General features: G+C 37.9%; 1 protein-coding gene across 27 annotated transcripts in view; it reads left to right on the forward strand.

The window, feature by feature from the left end:
* The window catches only part of KMT2C (lysine methyltransferase 2C), a 293,121-nt gene that overhangs the window by 150,425 nt on the left and 129,245 nt on the right, over window positions 1-13,451 (forward strand). For 26 of the 27 annotated variants that reach the window (XR_016394238.1, XR_016394240.1, XR_016394239.1 and 23 more), the window contains exon 7: window positions 9,383-9,545. The exons of the other annotated variant lie outside the window; for it this stretch is intronic. Coding sequence is in view for 23 of the 26 variants with exons in the window: in XM_089917170.1 (XP_089773296.1) it covers window positions 9,383-9,545 (163 nt within the window). In the remaining 3 variants the exon portion in view is untranslated. The remainder of the gene's footprint in view (window positions 1-9,382; window positions 9,546-13,451) is intronic. 27 annotated transcript variants of the gene reach the window in all.

Genomic DNA, 13,451 nt, shown 5'->3' on the forward strand with positions numbered 1-13,451 from the left:
CTTTTGGTCTTGTTTATGGTTTCCTTTGCTGTGCAAAAGCTTTGAAGTTTCATTAGGTCCCATTTATTTTTGTTTTTATTTCCATTTCTCTAGGAGGTGGGTCAAAAAGGATCTTGCTGTGCTTTATGTCATAGAGTGTTCTGCCTATGTTTTCCTCTAAGAGTTTGATAGTTTCTGACCTTACATTTAGGTCTTTAATCCATTTTGAGCTTATTTTTGTGTATGGTGTTAGGGAGTGATCTAATCTCATACTTTTACATGTACCAGTCCAGTTTTCCCAGCACCACTTATTGAAGAGGCTGTCCTTTCTCCACTGTACATTCCTCCCTCCTTTATCAAAGATAAGGTGACCATATGTGCGTGGGTTCATCCCTGTGCTTTCTCTCCTTTTCCATTGATCTACCTTTCTCTTTTTGTGCCAGTACCATACTGTCTTGATTACTGTTGCTTTGTAGTATAGTCTAAAGTCAGGGAGCCTGATTCCTCCAGCTCCATGTTTCGTTTTCAAGATTGCTTTGGCTATTTGGGGTCTTTTGTGTTTCCATACAAATTGTGAAATTTTTTGTTCTAGTTCTGTGAAAAATGCCAGTGGTAGTTTGATAAGGATTGCATTGAATCTGTAGATTGCTTTGGGTAGTAGAGTCATTTTCACAATGTTGATTCTTCCAATCCAAGAACATGGTATATCTCTCCATCTATTTGTATCATCTTTAATTTCTTTCATCAGTGTCTTATAATTTTCTGCATACAGGTCTTTTGTCTCCTTATGTAGGTTTATTCCTAGATATTTTATTCTTTTTGTTGCAATGGTAAATGGGAGTGTTTTCTTGATTTCACTTTCAGATTTTTCATCATTAGTGTATAGGAATGCAAGAGATTTCTGTGCATTAATTTTGTATCCTGCAACTTTACCAGATTCATTGATTAGCTCTAGTAGTTTTCTGGTAGCATCTTTAGGATCCTCTGTGTATAGTATCATGTCATCTGCAAACAGTGACAGCTTTACTTCTTCTTTTCCGATTTGGATTCCTTTTATTTCCTTTTCTTCTCTGATTGCTGTAGCTAAAACTTCCAAAACTATGTTGAATAAGAGTGGTGGGAGTGGACAACCTTGTCTTGTTCCTGATCTTAGTGGAAATGCTTTCAGTTTTTCACCATTGAGGACGATGTTGGCTGTGGGTTTGTCATATATGGCCTTTATTATGTTGAGGAAAGTTCCCTCTATGCCTACTTTCTGCAGGGTTTTTATCATAAATGGATGTTGAATTTTGTCGAAAGCTTTCTCTGCATCTATTGAGATGATCATATTGTTTTTCTCCTTCAATTTGTTAATATGGTGTATCACGTTGATTGATTTGCATATATGGAAGAATCCTTGCATTCCTGGGATAAACTCCACTTGATCATGGTGTATGATCCTTTTAATGTGCTGTTGGATTCTGTTTGCTAGTATTTTGTTGAGGAGTTTTGCATCTATGTTCATCAGTGATATTGGCCTGTAGTTTTCTTTCTTTGTGACATCATTGTCTGGTTTTGGTATCAGGGTGATGGTGGCCTCGTAGAATGAGTTTGGGAGTGTTCCTCCCTCTGCTATATTTTGGAAGAGTTTGAGAAGGATAGGTGTTAGCTCTTCTCTAAATGTTTGATAGAATTTGCCTGTGAAGCCATCTGGTCCTGGGCTTTTGTTTGTTGGAAGATTTTTAATCAGAGTTTCAATTTCAGTGCTTGTGATTGGTCTGTTCATATTTTCTATTTCTTCCTGATTCAGTCTTGGCACGTTGTGCATTTCTAAGAATTTGTCCATTTCTTCCAGGTTGTCCATTTTATTGGCATAGAGTTGCTTGTAGTAATCTCTCATGATCCTTTGTATTTCTGCAGTGTCAGTTGTTACTTCTCCTTTTTCATTTCTCATTCTATTGATTTGAGTCTTCTCCCTTTTCTTCTTGATGAGTCTGGCCAATGGTTTATCAATTTTGTTCATCTTCTCAAAGAATCAGCTTTTAGTTTTATTGATCTTTGCTATCGTTTCCTTCATTTCTTTTTCATTTGTTTCTGATCTGATCTTTATGATTTCTTTCCTTCTGCTAACTTGGGTTTTTTTTTTTCTTCCTTCTCTAATTGCTTTAGGTGCAAGGTTAGGTTGTTTATTCGAGATGTTTCCTGTTTCTTAAGGTAGGCTTGTATTGCTATAAACTTCCCTCTTAGAACTGCTTTTGCTGCATCCCATAGGTTTTGGGTTGTCGTGTCTCCATTGTCATTTGTTTCTAGGTATTTTTTGGTTTCTTCAGTGATCACTTCATTATTAAGTAGTGTATTGTTTAGCCTCCATGTGTTTGTATTTTTTACAGATCTTTTCCTGTAATTGATATCTAGTCTCATAGCGTTGTGGTTGGAAAAGATACTTGATACAATTTCAGTTCATTTAAATTTACCAAGGCTTGATTTGTGACCCAAGATATGATCTATCCTGGAGAATGTTCCATGAGCACTTGAGAAAAATGTGTATTCTGTTGTTTTTGGATGGAGTTTCCTATACATATCAATTAAGTCCATCTTGTTTAATGTCTTATTTAAAGCTTGTGTTTCCTTATTTATTTTCATTTTGGATGATCGGTCCATTGGTGAAAGTGGGGTGTTAAAGTCCCCTACTATGAATGTGTTACTGTCGATTTCCCCTTTTATGGCTGTTAGTATTTGCCTTATGTATTGAGGTGCTCCTATGTTGGGTGCATAAATATTTACAATTGTTATATCTTCTTCTTGGATCGATCCCTTGATCATTATGTAGTGTCCTTCTTTGTCTCTCTCTTTGTCATTATTTTAAAGTCTGTTTTGTCTGATACGAGAATTGCTACTCCAGCTTTCTTTTGGTTTCCATTTGCATGAAATAGCTCTTTCCATCCCCTTACTTTCAGTCTGTATGTGTCTCTAGGACTGAAGTGGGTCTCTTGTAGACAGCAAATATATGGGTCTTGTTTTTGTATCCATTCGGCCAATCGGTGTCTTTTGGTGGGAGCATTTAGTCCATTTACATTTAAGGTAATTATCGACCTGTATGTTCCTATTCCCATTTTCTTAATTGTTTTGGGTTCGTTATTGTAGGTCTTTTTCTTCTCTTGTGTTTCTTGCCTAGAGAAGTTCCTTTAGCAGTTGTTGTAAAGCTGTTTTGGTGGTGCAGAACTCTCTCAGCTTTTGCTTGTCTGTAAAGCTTTTGATTTCTCCATCAAATCTGAATGAGATCCTTGCTGGCTAGAGTAATCTTGGTTACAGGTTTTCCTCCTTCATCACTTTAAATATGTCTTGACAGTCCCTTCTGGCTTGCAGAGTTTCTGCTGAAAGATCAGCTGTTAACCTTATGGGGATTCCCTTGTGTGTTATTTTTCCCTTGCTGCTTTTAATATGTTTTCTGTGTATTTAATTTTTGACAGTTTGATTAATATGTGTCTTGTCGTATTTCTCCTTGGATTTATCCTGTATGGGACTCTCTGTGTTTCCTGGAGTTGATTAACTATTTCCTTTCCCATATTAGGGAAGTTTTCAACTATAATCTCTTCAAATATTTTCTCAGTCCCTTTCTTTTTGTCTACTTCTTCTGGGACCCTTATAATTCGAATGTTGGTGCGTTTAGTGTTGTCCCAGAGGTCCCTGAGACTGTCCTCAGTTCTTTTCATTCTTTTTTCTTTATTCTGTTCTGCAGTAGTTATTTCCATTATTTTATCTTCCAGGTAACTTATCTGTTACTCTGCTTCAGTTATTCTGCTATTGATCCCATCTAGAGTATTTTTAATTTCATTTATTGTGTTGTTCATCGTTGTTTGTTTCATCTTTAGTTCTTCTAGGTCCTTGTTAAATGTCTCTTGCATTTTGTCTATTATATTTCCAAGATTTTGGATCATCTTTACTATCATTCTGAATTCTTTTTCAGGTAGACTGCCTATTTCCTCTTCATTTGTTCGGTCTGGTGGGTTTTTATCTTGCTCCTTCATGTCTTGTGTGTTTTTCTGTCTTCTCATTTTGCTTATCTTACTGTGTTTGGGGTCTCCTTTTTGCAGGCTGCAGGTTCGTAGTTCCCCTTGTTTTTGGTGTCTGTCCCCAGTGGCTAAGGTTGGTTCATTGGGTTGTGTAGGCTTCCTGGTGGAGGGGACTAGTGCCTGTGTTCTAGTGGATGAGGCTGGATCTTGTCTTTCTGGTGGGCAGGTCCACGTCTGGTGGTGTGTTTTGGGGTGTCTGTGGACTTGTTATGATTTTGGGCAGCCTCTCTGCTAATGGGTGGGGTTGCGTTCCTGTCTTGCTAGTTGTTTGGCATAGGGTGTGCAGCACTGTAGCTTGCTGGTCGTTGAGTGAAGCTGGGTGCTGGTGTTGAGTTGGAGATCTCTGGGAGATTTTCACCATTTGATATTATGTGGAGCTGGGAGGTCTCTTGTGGACCAGTGTCCTGAAGTTGGCTCTCCCACCTCAGAGGCACAGCGCTGACTCCTGGCTGCAGCACCAAGAGCCTTTCATCCACACGGCTCAGAATAAAAGGGAGAAAAAGTAGAAAGAAAGAATTAGTAAAAGAAATAAAGAAAAAGAACGAAAGAAACAAAGAAAGGAGGGAGGGAGGGAGGGAGGGAGGGAGGAAGGAAAAAAGAAAGAAGGTAAAGTAAAATAAAGATAAAATAAAGTTATTAAAATAAAAAGTAATTATTAAAAATAAATATAAAAAAACCGGATTGAACCCTTGGACAAATGGTGGAAAGAAAGCTATACAGACAAAATCTCACACAGAAGCATACACATGCACACTCACAAAAAGAGGAAAAGGGGAAAAAATAATAAATCTTGCTCCCAAAGTCCACCTCCTCAATTTGGGATGGTTCGTTGTCTATTCAGGTATTCCACAGATGCAGGATATATCAAGTTGATTGTGGAGCTTTAATCCGCTGCTCCTCAGGCTGCTGGGAGAGATTTCCCTTTCGCTTGTTTGTTCGCACAGCTGCCGGTGCTCAGCTTTGGATTTGGCCCCGCCTCTGCGTGTAGGTGGCCAGAGGGCGTTTGTTCTTCGCTCAGACAGGACGGACGGGGTTAAAGGAGCCGCTGATTCGGGGGCTCTGGCTCACTCAGACCGCGGGGAGGGAGGGGCACGGCGTGCGGGGCGGGCCTGCCGCGGCAGAGGCCGGCATGACGTTGCACCAGCCTGAGGCGCCCCGTGCGTTCTCCCGGGGAAGTTGTCCCTGGATCCCGGGACCCTGGCAGTGGCGGGCTGCACAGGCTCCCCGGAAGGAGGGTGTGGAGAGTGACCTGTGCTCGCACACAGGCTTCTTGGTGGCAGCAGCAGCAGCCTTAGCGTCTCATGCCCGTCTCTGGGGTCCGCGTTGTTAGTCGCGTCTCGCGCCCGTCTCTGGAGCTCCTTTAAGCAGCGCTCTTAATCCCCGCTCCTCGCGCACCAGGAAACAAAAAGGTAAGAAAAAGTCTCCTGCCTCTTCGGCACGGTCCAGACTTTCCCCCTGACTCCCTTCTGGCCAGCCGTGGTGCACTAACCCCCTGCAGGCTGTGTTCACGCCTCCAACCCCAGTCCTCTCCCTGCGCTGCGACCGAAGTGCGAGCCTCAGCTCCCAGCCCCGCCCGCCCCGGCGGGGGAGCAGACAAGCCTCTCGGGCTGGTGAGTGCCGGTCGGCCCCGATGGTCTGTGCGGGAATCTCCCCGCTTTGTCCTCCGCACCGCTGTGGCTGCGGTCTCCTCCGCGGCTTCGAAGCTCTCCCCCTCCGCCACCCGTAGTCTCGGCCTGTGAAGGGGCTTCTAATGTGTGGAAACCTTTCCTCTTTCACAGCTTCCTCCCACTGGTGCAGGTCCCGTCCCTATCCTTTGTCTGTTTTTCCTTTGCCCTACCCAGGTACGTTGGGGGTTTCTTGCCTTTTGGGAGGTCTGAGGTCTTCTGCCAGCGTTCAGTAGGTGTTCTGTAGGAGTTGTTCCACGTGTTGATGTATTTCTGGTGTATCTGTGGGGAGGAAGGTGATCTCCGTGTCTTACTCTTCCGCCATCTTCCCGGAAGCCGCTCATTTTTGTTTTTACATTGAATATTGCCAATGAAAAGCAATTCCCGTTTTGCCTTTCTTTGTAAATGACCCCTTTTCTTTTTTGTGGGGCTCCTAGAATTTTTCATTTATCCTTGTTACCTTTGCCCATGTTTCTAGGTGTAAGACGTTTTAATCTGAAGCTGGTATTTTCTGTTTGGGTGGGTGTTTTTGTAGTGAAACGGATATCAATAGAACAGAAAAAAAAGACTTGTCTTTCAGTTTCCTCATCTATTAAATGGAAATTATGCTTAATAAATGTTACCTCTTATTATTAGATATTTTCATAAATTTTCTTCTAATTTCTTTGGTTATAATCCTTCTATTTTCTCTCCTTCTAGTACTCTTTCTAAACAGACATTGGACCTTCCTGATAGTTTCCCATGCCATTTTATTTTTTCTCTTACTTGCTGTCTTCATTCGTTATTACTGCATTATGGGAGAATCCTAACAGACTAATAAGAAAAGTTTGGTAAAGGTTAAAAACAGCCTGGTGTGTAGAAAATTAATATTTGATATTTCTTACAGCACTTAGCCAATTGCAGTAGTTGATATAGAATAAATACTTGATAATTAATTGAACAAGCTGTGGAACATCCTGAAACTTATTGTTACTGTTTCATATCTCATCTTTAACCTTAATCTCTGAAATTTTGTTGATTCTGTTTTGTATTATAGATTTATTTTGGGAGAGCCTTCCAAGTTTTGGAAGTTCCTCAGACTCTTTCTTACAGGTGGCAATGTGAACTCTCATTGAGAGTTTTTTCTTGGATGTGTTCTTGGACTAATGTCAAAAGATATTTAACACTTTTCTTTTTATCTTTCCCTCTCCTTTTCTTTTTAATGGTTAAAAAAGTATAAAAAATTATTTAGGAGTTTTTAATATCGAGTCAAATTGTTTAGTTGATAAGAGCTTTTTATCTTACCTTCCTTTCACGAAATGTTAATTAGCTTTGTAATTGTTACTTAGCTTATAATTTGTTTTGATTTGTGACTTGCGGTGTATGAGGGTGCTGATGTTAGACAAGTTTCCTGTAGAAATTTATTCTTTGACATTTTCTACAATTTTATATATGCTTTTTATTGGTTCAAAAAGGTATATTCCAGCCTGTATAGATAGTATATGTTTTCTTTCAATGCCAAATGTCTTTCATTAGCTATGTCGTTATAACAGATGGGTTTGAAGCGTTCACTTAAATGCAGTTAGTATTTTATTTCCCTTTATTCCCTAATCTCTTTACATGTTATTGTAAATTAGTATGTTGGATACATTCCAGGACTTCTCATAGTAGTTTAGCTAATGTCATGTAATATTTTCCATTGCAAATATGATTAAGAGAACATGTTGATGTTTCTAAAATGATACAGACAGTGAGAAAAGGATCAAGTTAAATTATTTTATTTCTTTATTATACACTTAAAAGTCATTATATTTTATTTGTCAAAATTACTTTTAGAGCAAAAGGCTTCTGTACAACTTACCATATGCTATAAAAGTAATGGAGATTCTAGATTTTAACAGTGTAGCAGAAATTATTTTGCGATGTTAATGAGTTAATAATAAAAACTTTTCAGTGGTTGATTGGACATATAAATGTACTTTCTTCCCTCAACATTACTTTGACTTTTCCAGTATTGACTCAAGGATACTCAGACTACCTAGATATTATACATGCCTTTAATTCTGGGTTCTGTTAATACAGTAAACATATTTGGATACCATAGGAGGTTGTGACATAAATATATTGTTTGGAAAAAGCTGATTATTATACTTTATCAGTGAAGATAAAGAAGGCTTTATTTCTTTTCTTCAGTTTTTGTTAATGCAGTAATAATACCTTTGAGTACAAAAAGACAACTGAAATGTGTGTTAGTGTGTGAACTTGTGGACATTATATAAAATTAAAATGTCAAAGATATAGCTAGTGTTTATGAGTTACTTAGAAACTACAGTGGTCTTGTTGCCTGCAGCCAAAATGTGTAGAAGACACACCAAGAGACACTTAACTTTCTTATATTGGTTCAGTGCAGGGGACTGATGGTTATGAGGAAGAGTTTGATGGCATGTGATATCTTATGTAGATTTACATGCAAGACATTGAAATTATTTATAATTTAAAAACTATTGTATTATCTAATTGACTAGCAGAATATGGAATCAGTATATTAGCATGTGAAGATATTCATAGTAATGTTAGCAACTCTATTACCTGAGCCTCAGTTTTACCACGTACCGTCCCATTTGGCTTCAGTTAGTTCAGCTCTGCTAGTCATGAGCCACACCTACAGTAAGATTACCAAAAGTGAAGTCCATTTAATATATATAAATATGAACACCAGTTTATTAGGGCCTTTCTATGTCAAACAGCATTCATGGTACTAAGAATACAAAGTTAGTACAACCTGATTCCTCTACTCAAAGATCTTGGATGAAAAAAGAGCGATAAGTAATTACCATGCAATAGCATAAATGCCAAAACAGAAGTATATTCAAGAAGGGCAGCTAGGCATCTCCTACACACAGAGAGAGATTTTATACGTTATGATGCCCCAAGTGGGCTTGGGCAGATGAGGACGTTTATTAATCTTTCTTAGGGAAAGAATTACTCTTAGATAATTCATACTGACTTCTTACACATTTCAGGTGTGCCAAACTTCCCCTGCTGTTCGTTTGAGACTTTATTTCTTTGATTTTACCACTTGCAAGAGATAGAGGCAGATTGGAATGGGGGAAGGAGAAAGTCAGATGACTTAATTTTTCTTCACATGCCCAGCATTTTAAAGAAACTTGAAACTAACTGCAACAATGAAGTGTGTAGATTTGTATGTGTGCCTTTAACCATGTAGTTGCTACTCATTAACTTATTCTGTGATTGACTAGTTTACTTCATGTTGAGTTTTAGGCAGGGTGAAAATAGTAAGAGATTTTGGAAATAGTATATATATGTTTTATCTGTTTATTAATGGGATTTAATCACCTGTTAAAAATAATCCCCAACTAGAAACCTGCCCTTTTAACCATATTATTAGTTTTTTTAAAATGGTAGTTGTATTGACAAAGTCAATAGAAAAAAAAAAGTGAAATGCTAACTTTCTAAACTTGAATGGAAGGATGAATATGTATTCATCCTTGGATGAATATTTACCAAGCACTGAATGGAGAACTTAGATTTTATCATTTTAACCGATCCTTTATTTAGTGCTCTGCAGGCTTCAAATTGTTTTACTAGTAATGTACAAAGACTTTTGAATATCTTCATAGCCCCACCCTTGAGTGTTGCTTTTCCAGGTTTTATAAGGATATTTCTTTATCCTTTGCTCCCTTCCAGCGATGTGCATTTTGTAAGCACCTTGGAGCCACTATCAAATGCTGTGAAGAGAAATGTGCCCAGATGTACCATTATCCTTGTGCTGCTGGAGCCGGCACCTTTCAGGATTTCAGTCACTTCTTCCTTCTTTGTCCAGAGCACATTGACCAAGCTCCTGAAAGATGTAAGTTTACTACAGATATATTTAAAAGCATTTATCAGTGTATTTACTTAAAATAACAAATGTTTAAATTCCCTAAGTGTTATTCTACTTGTGGTAAAAGGCAACATTACATAATCTTGATAATCTGAGAGATCTTCACAAGAGATCCTTGGGTGGGGTGAGGGGGCAGGGGGAGGAATCTGTTACCAACAATATCATTGAAGTTATATCCAGAGAGTTATTTCCTCAAAAATTCAAAGATAGTTTGCATGTTTTTTATTCTTATTTAAAAAATTTAACTACTGCAGAAAGGTAAACTTGCTGAGTATATGGTATTTTAATATGTACTATGAAAGTAGGTCATTTAAAAATTAAACAGTGTCTTTAATTCAGTGTCTTTTACACTAAAAAGACTACCCAGTTGGAGATTTAGAAGATGGTTCATTCAGATGTTATTTCAGGATGCATGTTGATAGGATCACCAAACACTTGAAAATCTTGGAAAATGTCCTAATAGTCATAATAGAAATCTCGTTAATGCTTCTTCTTGATTCATCTGTCTTGGTTATAGTTATCTATAATCCTCAGTTGTCTTTTTTTTTTTTTTTTTCTTTTCCAAACAGTATTTTATAATTAGGTGAAAAGGTTTAAGTGTTTGAAATTTATGTTATACAGAAAATTATAACTTTCCTATCCTTATTAAATAGAGATCTTACTTTTCTCCTAGTATATGGATTTCCAATGAGCATGCATGATTTGAGATCTTTTTTCCCTAGTAAATTGAATTTCCAATCTGCTTGTGAAATCTCTTTGATGCCTTCTTTATTCAGTCTTTTTTTATGTCATCTCTTAGTTACCTAATTATTAGCTTTTACCTGTATTCTTAGCAATGTCAGTAAAGGCTTTTTTCCTATCTTTTCCAGCTTTGTGAAACATAAATATAGCTACTTCAGGCTTAAAGTAATCTCAAACACAGATTTCATAATCATCATTTTTCTCTGTTCAGTACCATGATTTTATCTTTAGTTAAAGTTATTTTGTGTCTACATGTATAATCATGTTGCCCTTAATCACTATGCAGACGTAAATTATAGGTAAGGCAAACTGAAATGTCACATTGTATTTAGGCTAATAAGGGATTTAAAGTTTTAAAAATGCTTTGGATTACACACTGTTAAATCTGGGAGAAAAAGACAACATTCATGCACAGCTACTGTAATGGGTGTTATTTATTTTAAGGCCTCATATAGTGAATTACTTCACTAAGTACACAGACTACGATGTGAATCATCAGAGCTGATTGTATTCTGGGTGGTATAACACACTTTTCCAATTGAATAAAACAACTGTGGGTGTGTTTAACAATTTAAATTTTATTCAGCCTTTTGTATGTGGTCGTGATTTAGACCTCAGTAAACAACATGCAAAGTTTTCTATGACTATGTTTCTAATGTGAGAAATTCTATTATTATTGGCAGTACTACTTTCTTTTGCAGACTCTGTTCACATAATGTATATGATTTATATACATTTATTTGTTAGGGATCATAAATTGTTTTATAAAATAATGAAGTGTAAGAACTGAGGTGAGATGATTTGTTATCATTTATCATGAATATAGTGAAAGGTTCATGCTGGCAACATAAAGCTAAAAGATATACTGAAATTACTGGTACCTTGCCTTGTTCCAAAGTAGACTTACGGAGACTTACACAAATACATGAACAGTAGGATAAAGTAAGACTAAAAATAAGCAAGAAAATTTGGCCAGTGGGAAGGGAAAATAAGGATAGGATAAATGGGAGGGTAATACGGTGAGGCTGATACCCAAAATAAATGTGTATTTCCCAGGCCTACGCCACAAATCTGGCTCCAGAGCTTTCCAGCAGTCAGCATGAAGAAGGGCATATGAACAGTTGCCTGGTTTGTAGTAATAAGAATTCACTTGATACTGATACTGTATGTACACTATATATGGCAGTGAGAAACTGTCTTCAAGTAGCTGTCTTGCAGTATAAACAACAAACCCCACAGGGCAATTTCTTATAACAGCCCTTAAAATAAGTCAGTGATATAAAACCAAAGCCCAGTTGAGTAAATTCTATTCCCTGGGGATCCTAAACAACGCAGTCTAAATACCCAGCTTCCTGAGCATCTGTTTTAATCCAAGGATGTAGAGAGTACTGCAGATAGACTATATTGCAGTAATATACAAGACTACGTAATAGTCTTATGAAATCTTTCATTTGTATATTTAGCTGTTCTAATTGTATGTCATAGCACAAAGCACTTTTTATGTTTTAAAAATGGGGATATCTTAAATGACAGTGTTATTGTGAAGGTTAAATGACAATGAAAATCATGTAGCATTGTACCATATATTATGAATTGCTGTACTGAAAGGTAGTTATTTTAGCTCTTATCTAAGTAATGTGTATGCACTGAGTATAATACTTGATGCTGCTGGCTAAGAACAGAGCGGTATGCTGTGATAGTTACCTGAATTAGGAGTAAGATTGACATCTTTTTATGAAAGTTGAAAAATCTAACAAAAACATGGACCTCATTAGAAAAAAACATCCCAGCAAAAAGAGCGCATCTGTGAGCACGACCAGCATTTTCATCAGAAAACAATTTTGGGGTGCTTTGTCTTCGAAAAATGCCAGTCATGGCTCTAACCTTATTTTCACGATGATGCAAGTATACACTAACCTTGCCTGGAAACTTTACGCTAAATATCCATCTAAGGGACATAGCCACATATACTTCCTGAGTAGTATTTTCCCTCTCATGGAAGGCTGAATGGCAGAAAGCCAGCCATGCAAGATCAGAGGAAAGAACATTCCAGGCTGAGCGAACAACTACTGCGCAGGCCTTGAGGCAGGAGCATGGCGTGATTGTGGAATAGACAGCTAGTCACTGTGTCTGGAACTTAGTGTCTGCCAGGTGGGTAGTAGAGACCACATCAAGGCGAACAAAGACTAGATCATGTAGGCCTTGTAAACAAAGGAAGGGGGTTGGATTTTATTCTGTCTTCAGTGAGAAGCCTTTGCAAGGTTTAAACCTGGGAATGCTACATCTCTTAATCCACTCCCCCTCCCCCAGCGTATTTACTTTCATCACTCAGCTTTTTCTTCCTTTACTTCATTTAAACTTTTAACTCCTACCTCATTTTCTTAGTTGTCTGGTCTCTCTTGACACCAAGTCCTGCTACTTTTCTGTTACCTTAAATTCTGTCAGCCCCCTGACCTTTCTTTCTTACCTACCTGCCTACTCTGTGGGCCAGCCTCTCTGGACAACATCCATGATTTACTTCGTCTTTCTAGAGATCCTATTTTGATAGGCAAATCACCTTGCAGAGTGTCCTGCCAGCGATGGAAACATAGATCATGGAAGTTGTAATGTCGATGGAAGTTACAAAGCTATGCTGATTTAGTCCTTTTAAAATTCACTGATAATAATCTGACTTGAGACTGTTGCTCTTCACCTGGTTCTCTTCTTATGTGCTGTCTAGCCTTTCTAGCAGTAGTCTCACCTTCCAAATTGACCACGTTTAAGGATCTATGATAAGCTCCCATCTAATTTAAGCTCCATGTTTTTGCCTTTTCCTCCATTTCTTCTCGTCACAGCTGTCACTTAGGAAGAAGTGACCTGTCCAAAGCTTATTCTCTGTTTCTCCTGCTCTTTTCTTGCTTTCCCCACATCATTTAGCATCTTCCTGCTGTGCCTGTGCTGGCACTTTTCCTTTGCACTTTTATTCTTCACCTTCTTTGCCCTTCCAGTGGGCATCAATATTGATTAGTAGTAAAGAACATGATCTTTGGAGCCAAATTAACCCGGATTTTACTCCTGTCCTCTCTTAAATTGTCTTTATCTTTAGTCTTTCACTCAGTCTATTTTGCTTTCCCTACTGCTTAAAGAAAATTT

Source organism: Delphinapterus leucas, chromosome 9, assembly GCF_059928025.1.
Source record: "Delphinapterus leucas isolate spDelLeu-1000000601 "Yukka" chromosome 9, BTC_Dleu_Yukka2, whole genome shotgun sequence".
NCBI lineage: Eukaryota > Metazoa > Chordata > Mammalia > Artiodactyla > Monodontidae > Delphinapterus > Delphinapterus leucas.